The following is a 19,068-nucleotide window of genomic DNA, read 5'->3' as shown; positions in this document are numbered from 1 at the left end:
GCTCAACATTCAGAAAACTAAGATAATGGCATCTGGTCCCATCACTTCATGACAAATAGATGGGGAAACAGTGGAAACAGTGTCAGACTTTATTTTTTTGGACTCCAAAATCACTGCAGATGGTGACTGCAGCCATGAAATTAAAAAATGCTTCCTCCTTGTAAGAAAAGTTATGATCAAACTAGACAGCATATTAGAAAGCAGAGACATTACTTTGTCAACAAAGGTCTGTCTAGTTAAGGCTATGGTTTTTCCAGTAGTCATGTATGGATGTGAGAGTTGGACTATAAAGAAAGCTGAGCACCGAAGAATTGATGCTTTTGAACTGTGGTGTTGGAGAAGACTCTTGAGAGTCCCTTGAACTGCAAGGACATCCAACCAGTCCATCCTAAAGGAAATTAGTCCTGAATATTCATTGGAAGGACTGATGCTGAAGCTAAAGTTCCAATACTTTGGCCACTTGATGCAAAGAGCTGACTCATTTGAAAAGACCCTGATGCTGGGAAAGATTGAAGGCGGGTGGAGAAGGGGACGACAGAGGATGAGATGGTTAGATGGCATTACTGACTCAATGGACATGATTTTGGGTAAACTCCGGGAGTTGGTGATGGACAGGAAGGCCTGGTGTGCTGAAGTCCATGGGGTCGCAAAGAGTCGGACATGACTGAGTGACTGAAGTGAAGTGAACTGAACTGAACTTTTCCAATGAGTGAATTCATTATCTTTCACTGATTAGTTGAATTAGGCAGCTGTGGGGGTTTTGCAAGGCAGCTTCACTTCGTGCTAGCCCAGACAAACTAGTCCTGCAACTGTAGCATGTTTGTGTTATTCCTTATTTAGACCCAGCTCTTCTGACTTTGAGATTTCAACTCTGTCCATATGTATTCTTTCTTCCAGTTCATGAATCTTATCCCTCTGCTGGACATTTATGTTTTGCCCCTCAGAGGGAGTCTCCATCTCACCTCTGAGAAGTTTACTTTGCTGGCTGCTTGTGAGAGGTGCAGTTGACACTTTCTGCCCTTCGTCCCACAAGGACCCACGATTAACCTCTGTTTTGAAAGCTCCTACCTATTTTTGATCTGAAGTTTTAGTGGGATTTGTAGTTTTGCTAAAAATGCAGAATGTGTTTTTATTTCTTATTTTCTTTGCTGATTTTGGATTAATTGCTCTTTAATGCTTTCTAAGAAGAGTAAGGGGAACTACTTTATCCACAGTATTAAAATTGGAGGCCCATATTTTTAAAGTAAGACAAAAATTCTTGATGTCAGTAGTATGTATAGTTTAATATTCCAGTATATGGTAGAAATAGACTTAAATGAGCCATTCCTCACCCCATCCTGCTCCTACAATGCAATCTCTGTTCTCTTTAGATACCATAGAGCAGTGCTACTCAAAAATGTCAGTCTGTTGATAAGGGGCTTGAGCCATAATGTAAATCAGTGATTTACATTTGTGCAACTTCCTTCATCAAAATAGTTTTCTTTCAAGAAAAATGTCAGCTGAACTAAACAATATGTTTTAAGGACATAATTGATTTATATTCTGGTAAAAATTTCTCATTTTGTTGAGGACTGATAACAGTTGGTAGATCAACAGGCTGTGAACAGTATTGAGTAGCACTGCTGTACAGTATGGATGTGTGGCTGTTAGGTGGAATCATTACATAGTTAATGCAGTTGTTCCTTTATTTATGATTATTATTGCCACTGGCCAATTGTGTAATGAACATCACTGGTTAGCATGGCTGAAATAAAAGTGTTGCTTCTCTATAATTAGGAGTCCTTGGGATGAGGGATGTTTTGCCATATACTTTTTCTTTGCTAGGGACTCCTCAGTGTAGTGATTTATTTCTCTAAGCCATACTGTGGAGAGATCATGCAGAGGTGGCTTCTGTAAGGAGGATACTGCTTTATGAGAATTTCAGGAGTGTGAATTGGATAATTATAAAGAGTTGTAGAATTCACTGTTATAATTCTGGATGAATATGTAAATTTAAAGATGTGCTGTCTAAAATGTTTCTCTCAGCTCTGTTGGTGGGGAGGCATGTGGAGAAATAATAAAATAGTAGAATTTTAGTTTTTGTCTCCTAAGACTTCCAAGTGATTGAAAGATGTGCTTTTCTGGATATGGTCTCTGTTGTCTAATTGCCCATTTGACTTCTCTGTATCAGAAATAGAGACATATCATGGAATTAGGTACTTTTCATAAGCTTTGTTATTAATATATTCTTAATATAATAAACTTTGTCCATGAGGTCATGGTTTTTCCCATCAGTATACATTTTTAAGATTGTCAGTTATTGGGAGACACCAGGTCCTTTATAAGAAGTGAACTTTTCATTATAACTTTAGAAAAATATTTTCTAAGCAATAAAATACTACATTTTAGACTAAAGATTGGCTCCTCTTGTGGTTCAGCTGGTAAAGAATCCACCTGCAATGTGGGAGACTTGGGTTTGAACCCTGGGTTAGTTTTGTTTGTTTTTTAATTTTATGTCAATTTAGTAGTTCTCCCTTATCTGTGGAGCATATATTGTTCCAAGATCACCAGTGGATGCTGGAAACCTCAGATTATACACACACAAACCATGTGTGTACTGTTTTTTCCTATAAATGTATACCTATGATAAAGTTTGGAGAAGGCAATGGCACCCCACTCCAGTACTCTTGCCTGGAAAATCCCATGGACAGAGGAGCCTGGTAGGCTGCAGTCCATGGGGTTGCTAAGAGTTGGACACAACTGAGCAACTTCACTTTCACTTTTCACCTTCATGCATTGGAGAAGGAAATGGCAACCCACTCCAGTGTTCTTGCCTGGAGAATCCCAGGGATGAGGGAGCCTGCTGGGCTGCCGTCTGTGGGGTCGCACAGAGTCGGACATGACTGAAGCGACTTAGCAGCAGCAGCAGCATGATAAAGTTTAACTTAAATTAGGCCCAGTAAGAGATCAGTGGGCTTCCCTGGTAGCTCAGCTGGTAAAGAATTCACCTGCAATGCAGGAGACCTAGGTTCAATCCCTGGGTTGGGAAGATCCCCTGGAGAAGGGGAACGCTACCCAGTATTCTGGCCTGGAGAATTCCATGGACTATAGTCCATGGGGTTGCAAAGAAGTCAGACACGACTGTGTGACTTTCCTTTTCACTTCTCAGACTAAAGCTTCAGGGCCAAGACACATTATAGAAATATATTTGAATATATAGGAACAGTGCTTGAAACTATGTATATATCTTTAATGGGAAAGACTTACTTTAACTGTTCTGATTATAAAATTTATTTATTTTTTTGCTTCTCCAACTTTATTTTTTATATTTGAATTTAATTCTTTTTTAACACTGCAAATATTTTGTATTGGAGTATAGCCAATTAACAATGTTGTGATAGTTTTGTGAATGGTGAAGGGACTCAGCCATATGAATATATGATTCCATTCTCCCTTAAACCCCCACTCCCATCCAGGCTGGCACATAACATTGAGCAGAGTTCCATGTGCTATACAGTAAGGTTTTGTTGGTTATCCCATTCTGATTATAAAATTTAATTATGAGATAAATACCTGTGGGTAGTCCAGCTTACCCAGTGACATTTTTGAAATAATTTTCCATCTTTGCCAGTCACTTTATTAAAGTGAAAGTTTGAAACTAACATGTGCCATCAGTGAAGTTAGTATAGTACTTTACTGTCCTAGGAATAGGTAATCTTAGAAAAACATAAAATCTGAGGTCATAGAATTCGTAGGATGAATTCACAACAGTGGAAAAAAATTTATTTTTCATTGCTGTCTAGATTCTTTTCTGGTGCCACCAGATGTCAGTGTAATCACAGGACCAGAGAAATACACAGTAGATAAAATTGTTGCAAATATTCTTTTGTGCTTTGTGAAAGAGATAGGGAAAAGGTTTGCACAAATTAGATAAGCAATGAAAAATATTTTATTGTTGAATTGTATAGAAAAATGAAGTGCATAATGGAGAATAGATGCAGAACTTCAGAGTGTAGATGCAGTTAAAAATTCATGTATAAATCAAATGTACTAATATAATATATAGGTAATCTCTGAGACCCCTCAGAAATCACCAACTTCTTGCTATAAGTGGAGGAGATGTCCAGCCTGTGGTTAAACTGTTCTATACATGCTTCAGTTCAGTTCAGTTCAGTCGCTCAGTCGTGTCTGACTCTTTGCGACCCCATGAATCTCAGCACGCCAGGCCTCCCTGTTCATCACCAACTCCCAGAGTTCACTCAGACTCACGTCCATTGAGTCAGTGATGCCATCCAGCCATCTCATCCTCTGTCGTCCTCGTCTCCTCCTGCCCCCAATCCCTCCCAGCATCAGAGTCTTTTCCAGTAAGTCAACTCTTCGCATGAGGTGGCCAAAGTATTGGAGTTTCAGCTTTAGCATCATTCCTTCCAAAGAAATCCCAGGACTGATCTCCTTCAGAATGGACTGGTTGGATCTCCTTGCAGTCCAAGGGACTCTCAAGAGTCTTCTCCAACACCACAGTTCACAAGCATCAATTCTTAGGCGCTCAGCTTTCTTCACAGTCCAACTCTCACATCCATACATGACCACAGGAAAAACCATAGCCTTGACTAGACGGACCTTTGTTGGCAAAGTAGTGTCTCTGCTTTTGAATATGGTATCTAGGTTGGTCATAACTTTTCTTCCAAGGTGTAAGCGTCTTTTAATTTCATGGCTGCAGTCACCATCTGCAGTGATTTTGGAGCCCCCCAAAATAAAGTCTGTGTTTCCACTGTTTCCCCATCTATTTGCCATGAAGTGATGGGACCATTTGCCATGGTCTTAGTTTTCTGAATGTTGAGCTTTAAGCCAACTTTTTCATTCTCCTCTTTCACTTTCATCAAGAGGCTTTTTAGTTCCTCTTCACTTTCTGCCATAAGGGTGGTGTCATCTGCATATCTATACAGCCTTACTGATCATGATATTTCTCAGTAGAATTGTGGTCAAAATCTGAGCCTCAAGATGAAAGAGTATACTTCTAGCTTGTTGATGTAAAACTCAACTCACTACAATTTTTGTGTTTCGACAGAACTTGTCGGCAGGAGTTCCTTAGAACACAGTGTCACTTTAGGCATTTTTCCAAAAGAACATTCAGTAGGATAATCACATTTTTAAAAGTCCTTCCTTTAGAAATTTATTCTTTAATGAATGCTGCATTAAATAATGATCATTGCTTACTATTTTTAGTTTGAGTTTCTTATTCCTAGATTTATTACTTATATTTTGTGTAGCTCTTTATTTCTTATCCTGTTTCTCCCAGATGAGAATCCTGTGTTGAGTCCACGTGTTCATGAAATCTTTGTGTGGGCCTTGTGACTGCACTCAGTGTGCTCCATGCCTCAGCTGAGTTTTGATTTTGGTTAGAAGTTTCATGTGCGGCTGCTTCCATTTCCTTGATTTCTTCTTTTCAACAATATTTGATATTCAGGTTATGTTATCCCAGATTACTTCTTTTTCCCCTCTTAAATATAGGAAATGGAAAAACTGTGTTTCTTCAACAGTATAAATGTCTCCCTAGAACTTATTGCAGGAAATGATGTTCTCATATCATTTTTGCTTTCTTAGACTTCAGTTTGTATAGTTTCTTCAGCACAGTAGTCTGACCTGTTGTGGGAAGAGCAGTGTCCCTGTCCTCAGAGCTTCTGGTTTTTCTTTTCTGCTGTCTCAGCTAGAGTCTTATAGACAAAATCTGTTTGGATTGAAGAAAGGAAAGCCTTTCTCCCCTCTCTCTGTGTACCCCAGGCACTCTGAGCTCTGTCTTCAAAATGAGATGTTTTATTTCATCTTTATTCTTTATCCTTGAACTTTGGTCCCTGTTGGATGACAGTGTAATATCAGATCCTATGATTCTACTTTCTTTTTCTCTTTGAGAATCCACAGTACTTATCCAGGTTCCAGAATTACTCATTTCCTTTCTCTCCTGGAACACCTGTCTCAAACCATAGGAACCACAACTAATGGCCTGGCCCCCTGTCCTCATTGCCAGGCATGTATCTTGGAGGTAGATATGCCTAGTATTCTAGGTTAAATTCAGTTCAGTTAAATTCTAAAATGTAGACCAAAGCTGTCCTGTGGAACTTGCCGCTACTGATGCTGCTAAGTCACTTCAGTCATGTCTGACTCTGTGTGACCCCATGAACAGCAGCCCACCAGCCTCTCCCGTCCCTGGGATTCTCCAGGCAAGAACACTGGAGTGGGTTGCCATTTCCTTCTCCAACCCAATGCATGAAAGTGAAAAGTGAAAGTGAAGTCTCTCAGACGTGTCCAACTCTTCGCGACCCCATGGATTGCAGCCCACCAGGCTCCTCCATCCATGGGACTCTCCAGGCAAGAGTACTGGAGTGGGGTGCCATCACCTTCTCCGATGAATGAGTCTACCTATTTGTAAAAATGTGACTGATGAAAACAGTGCAATCACTAGGTTATCACACTGTGTGAGTTCAGTTGTCAAGAGGGAGCAACTCAAAGGACATCACACAATTTATAAACCAGCTGGAAGGAGCCATCCAGACTTTGCCGTGCCGAACCCTTTCTGGGTGATGATTAGACAAGTCCTCATAGATGATATACTGTGTGCAGAAGCGCTGATCAGAATCAGGTTTGGCATGGTACGCGACTGTATTGATGGTTTGAGTCATGTCACTGTCTGGCTTGGGCTTTCTAATGAGGATCTGGCCCCCACTGGCTGCGACAAGCTTAAAAAGGTTGTCCTTTGGATAGTGTTTGAAGGTTCCCCCAAAATAGAAGTAACATCCATCAAACAGCTTTGGCAACAGCTGTTCTCTGTTGAACCTGCTTTTCTGTGGTCCTTCAGGAATTTCATACTTTTCTTCCTGTTCACATTCTTTGCTTGGTAGACATGCTTTCACCCATTCAAATTTTAGGATCCAGCATCCACTGAGAATTCTAAGCATACATTTCAGGGTGCTTTGAACTGTATCACCAGGAATAATGATATGAGTTACTGTACTGTCAAACTCAGCACATTTTTTAGCCTTAAGAATCCTTGCAATCTCCAGAAATTGAGAGCAAGAATGAAGTAGTGACTCCTGAAAAGACAGTCTCTGCAAACTATCTTCCGTCCAAGAAATCCTTGCCATTAGGTTGTAATGGGAAGTGTGGGCATCACAACAGAATTTCCAGTCCTGTTTCTAAGAGATGCAGAAGCAGCAGTCAGAGCACTGGTGGAAACTCTGTTAAGCAAACAGTGCTCTCAGAAAACATGCCATTGCCTGGCTGTTCTTCACCACCTTCAAACAAAGTTGGTGACACGTTAAGGAGGAAAAGCCGTACTGTATTGGATGAATCCGTTAGCCTTTCACCAGGTACGCTGCCTTCTACACTGAACAGTCCAAGTTACAGACGAATGATGTGTAGTCCCTCAGCAACAAAGCTGTGGCCCATTAGCCTTACAGCTGTGAAGAGAAATCATCGAGGAGAGACTTTGCTCCATATTGCTTCAATTAAGGGTGACATCCCTTCTGTTGAATACTTCTTACAAAGTGGAAGCGACCCAAATGTTAAAGACCATGCCAGATGGACACCATTGCACAAAGCCTGCAGTCATGACCACCTGAAGGTGGTGGAATTGCTGCTCCAGCACAAGGCGTTGGTGAGCACCACTGGGTTTCAGAATGACTCACCTCTTCATGATGCAGTGAAGAAGGGGCATGTGCACGTTGTCAAGCTGTTACTTGCCTTGGAGGCTCCAGGGAGGCAGTCAACATATTTGGTCTGCAGCCTGTGGATTATGCAGGCAGTAAAAATATGAAATCGCTGTTGCTGCTACTGGAGAAGAAGGAATCATCATCAACCAGCCGTTGCTCAGTAGTAAACACTGGTCAGCATCGGGATGGGCCTCTTGCACTTATAGGCAGTGGACTTTCTTCCGAACAACAGAAAACGCTCAGTGAGCTTGCAACAATTCTTAAGGCTAAAAAATGTGCTGAGTTTGACAGTACAGTAACTCTTGAAAGTGTCCTAAATTTGTACTGTCCAATCACTAGCCTAGTGTGGATCTTGAACAGTTTCCATGAGGCTAGTTTGATTGACGTATTCAAATTTTCATTTTATTTTAATCAGATATAAGTAGCCACATATGGCTGCTGGCTTCTGCATTGGAGAGTGTAGCTCTTTGTACATCCTTAAATGAGCTATAGTCCTCTTCTGTCTTCGGAATGTTGGTCCTTTTTGCCATAGCATGTAGTACTAGGTGGGTCCCATGTAGAGAGGTGAGGGAACAAAGAAAACACCAACTTATCCTGTCAACTTTGCTTATCAGTGGGATGGTAGAAATTGCAACTGAATTTCCCTCATTATTCTCAGTTGATTAGGTGATTATCAGACTTACACTCCAAACCATCTAAAGAAGTGTCTTTAGGTCTGTGAAAACTTTGACAGGAAGTGGAAGGACAAAAAAAAAGCATAAAGGTTCTGTGTTAATAAACATCTGCCTACCTGTAGACCCAGTTCCGTTTTTTGAAAGAGAGAAAAATCAGGCAAGTGAATGACTGTTCATAGAGGAGGTGACCATGGAAAGAAAGGATTATGGGCTTTGAATTCCTTTTTTGAATGGGAAATAGTGTATATGTTTGTAAGATCAGTTATGGCTGTGGAGGAGGAAAGTTAAACATAAGCATTTATTAAACTAATAAAGCTGATTTGTGGGTGATTATCATGGAGGAAATAATTTGGACAGTAAATTGGGGAAACCTCAGAGTCTGCACTCTCATTTTGAAGGGGACCTGAATATGCGGTTCCTGTAGTGCTGGTGATGTTTGCTGCAGTTAATTGGGTTGTTGGTCAGAAGGACTGATTCTGCAAAGGGGACAGACTGACCTTAGGGTACATGGAGTGTTGGTGACCAGTAAGAGAAGTTTAATCAGAGGTCTGTGTAATTGAGGTATAATTATGGCCTAATTCCTCATGATTGAAAAGCTAATAACCTTCTGAGTATCCTATTTGTAGAGTGTTAGGAAGAGAAGTTGACCAGTAGTTTATCAGGAAGTGGGTAAGGGGACTGAGGGAGGGAAAGAAGGAACATTTATTGAGCACTTACTATATTTACTTATATTAATTATCTAGTCAAAATAAAAACCCCTAGGTAAGTAGATTAGTCCTATTTTATAAGTGTGAATGAGGGAATAAATTGCTCATAGCTGGGCAGAGTGCCTGACTACACAGTCTGTGTTCTTTCCATTAGAGTTAGGACACCATTATGATCCTAAATTATAATTCGATATGTTTGAGACATCTGAGCATTTGTGTGAGCATGAACCAGTAGATGGCAAATTTGGGGGTAGAATTAATGGTTTTCAGGTGGGGATTTTTATTTGCGTGACCGGGAGGTAGGGGGGCTTTTGGGAAACATGGGTATTGAAGAACAGCCTGGAATTCATATTTGAGCCCTGTAGTGAAAGGAGCTGAAAGCAGAAGGTGAAGGATATGTTTCTGTGAGCAGCTCTGAGAGGCACAGGGTTATTAGTGGCCCTACACTGTAGGAGGCTTAGGGACAGAACATGTTGAAGTTTAGGGTACAGGGCATCTTTTCCACGGGTGCTCAGATACATAGCATGTTGCCTATACAGTAGGACTGCAGGGAAACCAGCAGTACTTTGGCATCTTGCATATTCAGAATTGGGAGATAAGCCTATGGCCTGGGTGACATTCTCGTTGGCACTGTGCCAGTTATAAACTTCAAATGGCCTTTACAACTGTGAACCACCAGGAAGGTGTCTCAGAGCAGAAGATGAGAGGTTTAGGAGACTAGAAGTCTTTGTTGGGGTAGAATTTGTTAGGTAAGGCAGTTTCCATATAATGCAGGTGGGGCCATGAGCTAGTGAAAAATACTAAAAACTTTTATTGTGAAGCATTTAAAATGTATTTGAAAAGAGAACATAATATAGTGAACTCTGTGTACTGTCAGCCAGTTATAGCTATTATCAAATTGTTTCTTCGGTAACCCCAATGTCAGGATTTGAAATTTTAGTTTACAGTTAACATGACTTGACTTGTACCCAAGTTAATGAGTCCCAAAGGAACTCAGAACAAAGACAGTGTTATATTTTGTTTATTTATTCATATCTCGACAACTTTCAAAGAGAATTTAAGGTAACTGATGCTTAAGGTAAGAGTAAACATTACACATCTACCAGAATGGCTAAAAAAGAAAAGATTGAAGTGCTTATGAGGATGTGGAGCAACTGGAAGATAGATTGCTGATGGGAGTGTGAATTTGTTTTAGCCACTTAGAGAAACTGTTTGGAAGAATTTACTAAAGCTAAATATGTACAAATCTTTTGTCCCAACAATTCTGTCCTTAGGAATATATGCAAAAGTAATGTGTATCAGTGTTCACTAAAAGTGACATGTACTAGAATATTCTTATTGTTGCACACTCTTTAACAGCCCCAGACAGAAAGCTATCCAAATAGCATCTACCAGCAATAGAACAGGTAAATAAATTGTGTTCTGTTTACACAATGAAATGGTATACAGCAACAAAAAGGAGTGATCGGCAACTGGAGGCAATAATACTGACAAATCTTATAAATATAATGTTGAACCAGAGAAACTAGATGAAATAGAATTCAGATCTTCCTCAACTTAGGAAAGGGTTACATCCCAGTAAACCCACTGTAAGCTTAAAATGTTGTAAGTTAAAAATCCACTTAATACATCTAGCCTACCGGACGTCATTGCCTAGTCTAGCCTACCTTAAATGTGCTCATAACACGTTCATTAGCCTACATTGTGCCTTACATTAGGCACAAACATCTTACACAAAGCTTATGTTATAATAAAGTGTTAAATATCTCATGTAACTTATTGAAACTATACTGAAAGTGAAAAACAGAATGGTTGTGAGTGTGTCATTTGTTTATCCTCATGATTTGGTGGCTGTCTGATGGGGAGCTGCAGCTTGCTGCCACTGTCCAGTGTTGTGAGAGATGGTCATACCACATGTTGCTAGCCCAGGAAAATATCAAAATTCAAAGTGCAGTTTCTTCTGAATGTGTCTCCCTTTTACATCATTGTAAAAGTCAAAAAATCGTTGCTGAACCATCTTAAGTTGAGGACTGTCTATATTTTCTGGCTCTTTACAGAAAGTTTGCTGACTCCTATTCTTTTTAATATTACCGGGACTAGTTGAGGGAGTCCTAACTAATAGCTGGGAAGCTTGGTCTCCAGTCTGATAGACATTAGCTCTGTGATATTGGGCAGATCACTCAACTCCTCAAGATTTATGTTCTGAACAAGCAGGTGATGAGCTGTGCTCCTAGAAGTTTCTACAAATTCATTTTTCCTTAAAAAAAAAAAAAGCAAAAACACCTAACTTTTTTCAGGGCTCACAAAATTTGACTTCTTTGTACCTTTGTTGCTTTATTTCCTCTCCTGACCATCTTATTATTCCTTACGCATACTCAGCTCTTCTACCTCACTGCCTTTATACTTCCTATTTCCTGTTTGGAGTACTCGCCTTCCACTTTTTTGCATGCTTACTGCTTCTTCTCTCTCATTTCTCTGTTCAGAAGTTTCTGTTTCAAAGAGATGATGTCTGTCCCATTTTCTACCGTGGCATTCTCCCAACCAAGTACTAACCAGATCCGACCCTGCTTAGCTTCCGAGATCAGACCATAGCATTCTCAAACTCAGTTACTGCCTGTTACTTTACCTGGTTAGTTTCACTTTTTTTTCAAAAAATAATTTCACAGTTACTTTTGTCAGAACTTATTTTATCCGTGTGCTTACGTATTATCAGTCCCGCTAGAATAGAAGTTCCATGAAGGCAACTGCTTTGTAGGTTGATTGCTTTCTATGCCTCTTGTGCTTAGTACTATCTTTGGCACGGTTGAACGATTGGATTAATTTGACTATTGCTGAGTCTTAAAGGACGTGGTAAAATGGTCAGTTTTCTTTTGAATGCAAATAAGAGCCCTGGATTGGAAAAGGTCAGTTTTCATTCCAATCCCAAAGAAAGGCAATGCCAAAGAATGCTCAAACTACCGCACAGTTGCACTCATCTCACACACTAGTAAAGTAATCCTCGAAATTCTCCAGGCTTCAGCAATACATGAACCGTGAACTTCCAGATGTTCAAGCTGGATTTAGAAAAGGCAGAGGAATGAGAGATCACATTGCCAACATCTGTTGGATTATTGAAAAAACAAGAGAGTTCCAGAAAAACATCTATTTCTGCTTTATTGACTATGCCAAAGCCTTTGACTGTGTGGATCACAATAAATTGTGGAAAATTCTGAAAGAGATGAGAATACCAGACCACCTGACCTGCCTCTTAAGAAACCTGTAGGCAGGTCAGGAAGCAACTGTTAGAACTGGACATGGAACAACAGACTGGTTCCAAATAGGAAAAGGAATACGTCAAGGCTGTATATTGTCACCCTGCTTATTTAACTTCTATGCAGAGTACATCATGAGAAACGCTGGGCTGGATGAAGCACAAGCTGGAATCAAGATTGCCGGGAGAAATATCAATAACCTCAGATATGCAGATGACACCACCCTTATGGCAGAAAGTGAAGAAGAACTAAAGAGCCTCTTGATGAACGAGAAAGAGGAGAGTGAAAAAGTTGGCTTTAAACTCAACATTCAGAAAACTAAGATCATGGCATCTGGCCCCATCACTTCATGGGAAATAGATGGAGAAACAGTGGAAACAGTATCAGACTTTATATTTTTGGGCTCCAAAATCACTGCAGATGGTGATTGCAGCCATGAAATAAGACTCCTTGGAAGGAAAGTTATGACCAACCTGCTGCTGCTGCTGCTAAGTTGCTTCAGTAGTGTCTGACTCTGTGTGACCCCATAGACCACAGCCTACCAGGCTCCCCTGTCCCTGAGATTCACCAGGCAAGAACACTGGAGTGGGTTACCATTTCCTTCTCCAGTGGATGAAAGTGAAAAGTGAAAGTGAAGCCACTCAGTTGTGTCCGACTCTTAGCCACGCCATGGACTGCAGCCCACCAGGCTCCTCTGTCCATGGGATTTTCCAGGCAAGAGTACTGGAGTGGGTTGCCATTGCCTTCTCCCAACCTAGAGAGCATATTAAAAAGCAAAGACTTTTCTCAACAAAGTTCCATCTAGTCAAGGCTATGATTTTTCCAGTAGTCATGTATGTATGTGAGAGTTAGAATATAAAGAAAGCTGAGCCCCGAAGAATTGATGCTTTTGAACTGTGGTGTTGGAGAAGACTCTTGAGAGTCCCTTGGACTGCAAGGAGATCTAACCAGTCCATCCTAAAGGAAATCAGTCCTGAACATTCATTGGAAGGACTGATGCTGAAGCTGAAACTTCAATACTTTGGTTACCAGATGCCAAGAACTGACTCATTTGAAAAGACCCTGATGCTGGACAACAGAGGATGAGATGGTTGCATAATATCACCGACACAACGGACATGATTTTGGGTAAACTCCAGGAGTTGTTGATGGACAGGAAGGTCTGGCGTGCTGCAGTTCATGGGGTTGCAAAGAGTGGGACATGACTGAGTGAATGAACTGAACTGAACTGAAGAGCCCTGGAAAAAAATTAACTATTATTATAGCTAAGTTGATTTTATTGGCTTGTTGTTTGCACCCCCTTTTATAATCATTTAAATTCTTCCACAGAGCTGTCAAGTATGTGTATATAGTCATCCTTAACTTACATGTAATGTGAAGTCTTAAGTACAGTGACTACTTCCAAAACACTGGTTTGCTGATTTTCTGGGATCTGTAAGTGAATATGGCTTTTGTTTTTGTTTTTAAAATCAAATTTTGTAAAATTTCAGGCATTATTTCTTCAACTGTGTTTTTTTGGTGCCTGATTCTTATTCTTTTCTCCTTTTGGGACTCCAGCTAATGTATGGTGCACTGTTTGATGTTGTGCACAGGGCCCTGATATACGGTTGGTTTTCCTTTAGTGTTTTTTTTTCCTCTCTCATTTCTTTAGATTGGATGATTTATATTAATGTCTTCAAGATCATCAACTCTTCTACTATCTCTGCTCTTTCAAGCACATCTATTTGTTTTTTCAGTTCTAGAATTTCCATTTGGTTCTTTTTTTTTTTTTTTTAAAGTTTTTTCCCTCTGCTCAGATTCTCTCTCTAGGCTCTCTGTATACCATAGATATTAATATATTTTTATAGTAGCTGCTTTAGTTAATCTATTCAATCCAGAATCTGGACCGTCTTGGGGTTAGTTTCTCCTTACTACTTTCTGACTTGTATACTGGACATTGTGGATAGTATTTCATAGAGACTTGAATTTTGTTATCCTCTGAGAAATAATGATTTTTTTCTTTTTTTAAATAATAGATTATTTATTGGCTTATCACCTTAAATATGTTTAGATTTGGTTTTATGCTCTGTTGAGATCATATTTTCCAGGTCTGACCTCCAGGAGGACTCAACTCCCATCCTCTGCCTGCATTCTGATCAGAGCTTATTTTAGGTTTTGTTAGAGAAGATCTGGAAAATCCCATAGATGGAGGAGCCTGGTAGGCTGCAGTCCATGGGGTCACTAAGAGTCAGACACGACTGAACGACTTCATTTTCACTTTTCACTTTTCACTTTCATGCATGGGAGAAGGAAATGGCAACCTGCTCCAGTGTTCTTGCCTGGAGAATCCCAGGGACGGGGGAGCCTGGTGGGCTGCCGTCTATGGGGTCGCACAGAGTCGGACATGACTGAAGGGACTTAGCAGCAGTAGCAGCCGCAGCAGAGAAGGTCTAGAGTAGTGCTTATTCTTAGATGTGGTCTTTATTCCGAGGGCTCTGCCTTTTGGATTTCTTAGGTAGATGCCCGGAGTGTTAATGAGGTATTGAAGTAGCAAGCCATGTGGTTTCACCACTCTGAGCGGGCCAGAACTCCTAGAAGTTCCACTGCCCCTCAGCACTGTTTGTCTTCTGGTTGTCTGTTCCACTCTTAACTCTTTAGCAGTTCTCTGGTAAAATTCATCTTCCTTGTACATGTGTAACCCGAACCTCAGGAAGGATTCTTTGCAGACTTCCACAGTGGGACTTCCCCTCTGCACAGTTCTCTTTTCTTTTGGGCTTTGCCCCACCAATTTCAACTGCTTAAACTCTGATCTCTTCCTCAGCTCAGTGGACTGCTGCACTCTTCTGGGCTGTTTCCTGTTCTTGGAGTATTCTTTCTTCAACCTTATTCTTTTTATGCCTGGACTTTAGCTCACTGCCCCATAATCTAGAAATGTCCCCAGGCAGATGGCTGGGATCATCATGGATCTCACCTCATGTATTTCCTTCCCTTTCTTTAGGAGTCACAGTCTTTTGCCTATGGTTTAATACTAGAAAAAGTTGTTCTCTGTTTTCTACTGTTACAATGGCTCGTTTAGTGCCGTTATATTGTCATATCAAGAAATACAGTTCTGAAACCTGTTCTGTTTGGAGAGGAATGAATTCTTAAAAAGAGAAAATCTCATTTTATTTTAGATATTTATGTTTCATTCACCTAGTCAATGCTTATTTGTTGTTGGTCTTCTGTCTGAGATTGGCCTTGAGCACGTAAGGGGAAGGAGACCCAGTTTCTCTCCTCAAGAAGCATAGTTTCCTTATGATAAGGAGGAACAAATATTAAGTTCAAGTTTGGGTATTTTTTTAAATTAACTTTTACTGAAGCATAATACACTTGGTCATGGAATGGTTCCCACTGCCCCTCCAGTTTGTTAACTTGTTATATAAGAATAAGAAGTTACTCAGTTCTTCCAAAGGAGAGGCTTTGATGGTAGTGTTACCAGCCAGGGTTCTTGGCCTCCTTAACCAATAGAAATTGATCAGAGGCCAGACTAGAAATTCAAGCAAGGCTTTATTGGAGCCCCTGCTATAGCAGTGGGAGTGAGAACAAACAGCAGATTCCCTTGCTCATTTCCTGAGTGGGGGCGAGCTTGTTCCTTATGTGGGATGTGGGTAGGAGAGTGAGGAGAGTTTGGGCCAGAGGAGTGGCTTAGGTAGCTTGCCAGCGTCTTATGTGGTGTTGTGTGCAGGGGGCCTGCACAGTACCCTACTTTTGCCCCCGACCCCCTTTTGCTCTAGGCTCTTCAGAAGTGGCATTTGGGTTTTTTAGTCTCTTTTGTCCAGAATTTGCTCCATCTATGCACGCATACAGTTCTTTTTAGTACCACACAATCTATTGCTATTGTTGCTGGAGGAGATGTTTGTCCAGGTGCAAGCATGATAGTGGGTCTTAGGTCTCAGCCTGTCTCAGTAGGGTGTAAGCTCTAAATACACTTTTCTAAACCACTATTTTTTAATTATTACCTATTAGTTAACCAGTTGCTTTGTTTTGAGATAATTAGCCAAAGGTATAAAAATACTACTTTGCCACTGAGAAATTTTTTCACTAGACATACAGAAATCAGATATCTTAGTGTATTTATGATACTAAAATTTTTCTCTCTGACTTCTGTACTGTATTTAATAAAACAAAATTTTTTTTGACTTTCATTTTTAGAAGGCCAGCCTAATTCATGGAAACAATCTTATTTTCACTCTGTTTCATATATCACCACTGACAACCTGATAATCTTCAACTCAGGGTCTTGACTGTAGAGTGATTTTTGCCAGCAGTCACTGATAATGATGTATGAATTGGATATGAAACAAATTTACTTCCTTTCTATCCTGACCTCCACCCCAAAATAGGTTGATTTTAATTGATTATAGAAAAATAACTTAGCTTGAAAAACTGTCATTCTTTGCCTGATAAAATGTCCTTGAATATTCACTTAGAAATAAGAGAAGTTAGGTTAAACTACTTCAGTGATACTATCTCAACCAAGGTGTTTGAATATCTGAAACCTTCCAGTATAAGAGAATTCTTGCTTAAAGAACTTCTTTATCCTCATGAGGGAAATTTAAGGATTTTATCTTCCCATTGTTTCATCTATATTACCATTTTTCAAGTGTGGTCCTTTGCCCGAGTGTCTAGTGCCTTTTTAACTTTTGACTGAGACTTGTTGATTCTAACTTCTTGCCTCCTACAACAGTAGAAGATACAGAATAACTGTATGCTTGAAATGAAATTAAAAATCTTGTTTTTCAAAACACGTTTCCCATCATCAGGCACAGAAATCAGAGCTTCCTTTATACATCTCTGCTATCCTTGTAGGTACTGATATTTCTTCACAGTTACAGTTCTAAAAAGTTAGTGTAATAGCCTGATACCTACAGAATTCACAGTGTACATAATTTGCTAATGGTGTGTGTGTGTACTTATTTTGTTAATGTCCAACTATCTTCTGGTGTCTATTTTTTCATTAACTCCTCCAGAATTTAACAAAATATTGTGGTGGATAATACTGTTAAAGTTCAGCCCCACTGTTTGTTGTATCAAGTTAATAGCATTATACCTATGTCCATCCTCATTAGGTAGGGTTCAGTTCAGTTCTGTTCAGTTCAGTCGCTCAGTCGTGTCCGACTCTGCAACCCCATGAATTGCAGCACGCCAGGCTTCCCTGTCCATCACCAACTCCTGGAGTTCACTCAAACTCACGTTCATTGAGTCAGTGATGCCATCCAGCCGTCTTGTCCTCTGTCGTCCCCTTCTCCTCCTGCCCCCAATCCCTCCCAGCATCAGAGTCTTTTCCAATGAGTCAGCTCTTTGCATGAGGTGGCCAAAGTACTGGAGTTTCAGTCTTAGCATCATTCCTTCCAAAGAAATCCCAGGGCTGATCTCCTTCAGAATGGACTGGTTGGATCTCCTTGCAGTCCAAGGGACTCTCAAGAGTCTTCTCCAACACCACAGTTCAAAAGCATCAATTTTTTGCCACTCACCTTTCTTCACCGTCCAACTCTCACATCCATACATGCCCACTGGAAAAACCAGAGCCTTGACTAGGCGGATCTTTGTTGGCAAAGTAATGTCTCTGCTTTTCAATATGCTATCTAGGTTGGTCATAACTTTTCTTCCAAGGAGTAAATGTCTTTTAATTTCATGGCTGCAGTCACCATCTGCAGTGATTTTAGGTCTCTATAGGCATGCAAACTCTTCCTTCAAATAATCTATTGTAGTGGCAACTTGGGAGTTATTCGTTTCATTTACTGTAGTGAAATAATATGCATTTCTTTAACAACACTCCTAAGTTTGTCTGGAGTCCCCTTTTAGTTCAAATAAGCAGAGTTCTACTAAATTTTCATTGGTTAATAAAAGAACATCATTGTAACAAAGATTGTTGTTTATTATGCTAAAAATATCTAAAGTACAGACTTGGAGTATTATGCTTTCAGTTTGCTTGTCAGTTACTCTTGTCATTTGTGATGAAATGGTAATAGTAGCCAAGGTTCCAATTCTTTTGAGACTGTTTCTCCAGACTGATGCTGTTTCTTCTTACCTGTTCATCCCATGCCCCTTCCAGTTACATTTTTAACAAAATAGAAACATACTGTCTCCATTATCAGAGAGAATAAATATTTGCCTCTTGCTTCCATTTCCTCTATATCTTTTAAGATACAATTGACAATAATTTTGTGTGTGTCCCAAAAGAGTATATATATTAATGGATTTGGGTTGAGATAATTGTGATAAATGTTTTATACTTGAACAAGGAGTACACATATGTTTTGATTTGTTGATAGGAATGTTCACAGTATTGTGAGTTCTGGGTGAATAAATGATGGAAACATCACCAAAGTGCCCAGTCGTACAAACATGCCTTTTTACTGATGATAATTTTTTTAACTGCTGTGTTGCAGCTGTTGAAAATGGACAGATAGATGTGTTAAGGCTGCTGCTTCGATATGGAGCAAATGTTAATGGATCCCATTCTATGTGTGGATGGAACGCCTTGCACCAGGCTAGTTTTCAGGTAAACTCTGCATTTATTATTTCATTTCCATGTAAATTGTGTGTTTTACCCTTTTAAAATGACAATTCTATACAGTCTTTGCTTCCTACTTGCCTGTGATTTATGGTGGTTCATGCAGTACAGAAAGGCAGTCTAAATGGTAATGATCATTCTGAATAAGCCTGCTGCTCTAGTAGTTCTAGCAGCTTTGGGCTGCAGGGATTATGTAAGTTTTTCAAATGTTGATAG

The 19,068-nt window shown here is 40.0% G+C and overlaps 1 protein-coding gene and 1 pseudogene across 4 annotated transcripts in view; one reads left to right on the top strand and one right to left on the bottom strand.

Annotated features, from left to right (window-relative positions):
- ASB3 (ankyrin repeat and SOCS box containing 3) overlaps positions 1–19,068 on the top strand; it is a 118,352-nt gene that overhangs the window by 56,583 nt on the left and 42,701 nt on the right. For all 4 annotated transcript variants that reach the window (XM_070798654.1, XM_019970132.2, XM_070798655.1 and 1 more), the window contains exon 4: positions 18,728–18,840. In XM_070798654.1, the coding sequence (XP_070654755.1) occupies positions 18,728–18,840 (113 nt within the window). The remainder of the gene's footprint in view (positions 1–18,727; positions 18,841–19,068) is intronic.
- LOC109565479 (BRCA1-associated RING domain protein 1 pseudogene) lies at positions 6,373–7,118 on the bottom strand (annotated as a pseudogene).

This window comes from Bos indicus, chromosome 11, assembly GCF_029378745.1.
Source record: "Bos indicus isolate NIAB-ARS_2022 breed Sahiwal x Tharparkar chromosome 11, NIAB-ARS_B.indTharparkar_mat_pri_1.0, whole genome shotgun sequence".
Classification (NCBI taxonomy): domain Eukaryota; kingdom Metazoa; phylum Chordata; class Mammalia; order Artiodactyla; family Bovidae; genus Bos; species Bos indicus.
Note: the sequence above shows the minus strand (reverse complement) of the source record. Positions and strands in the feature narration are given on the sequence as shown.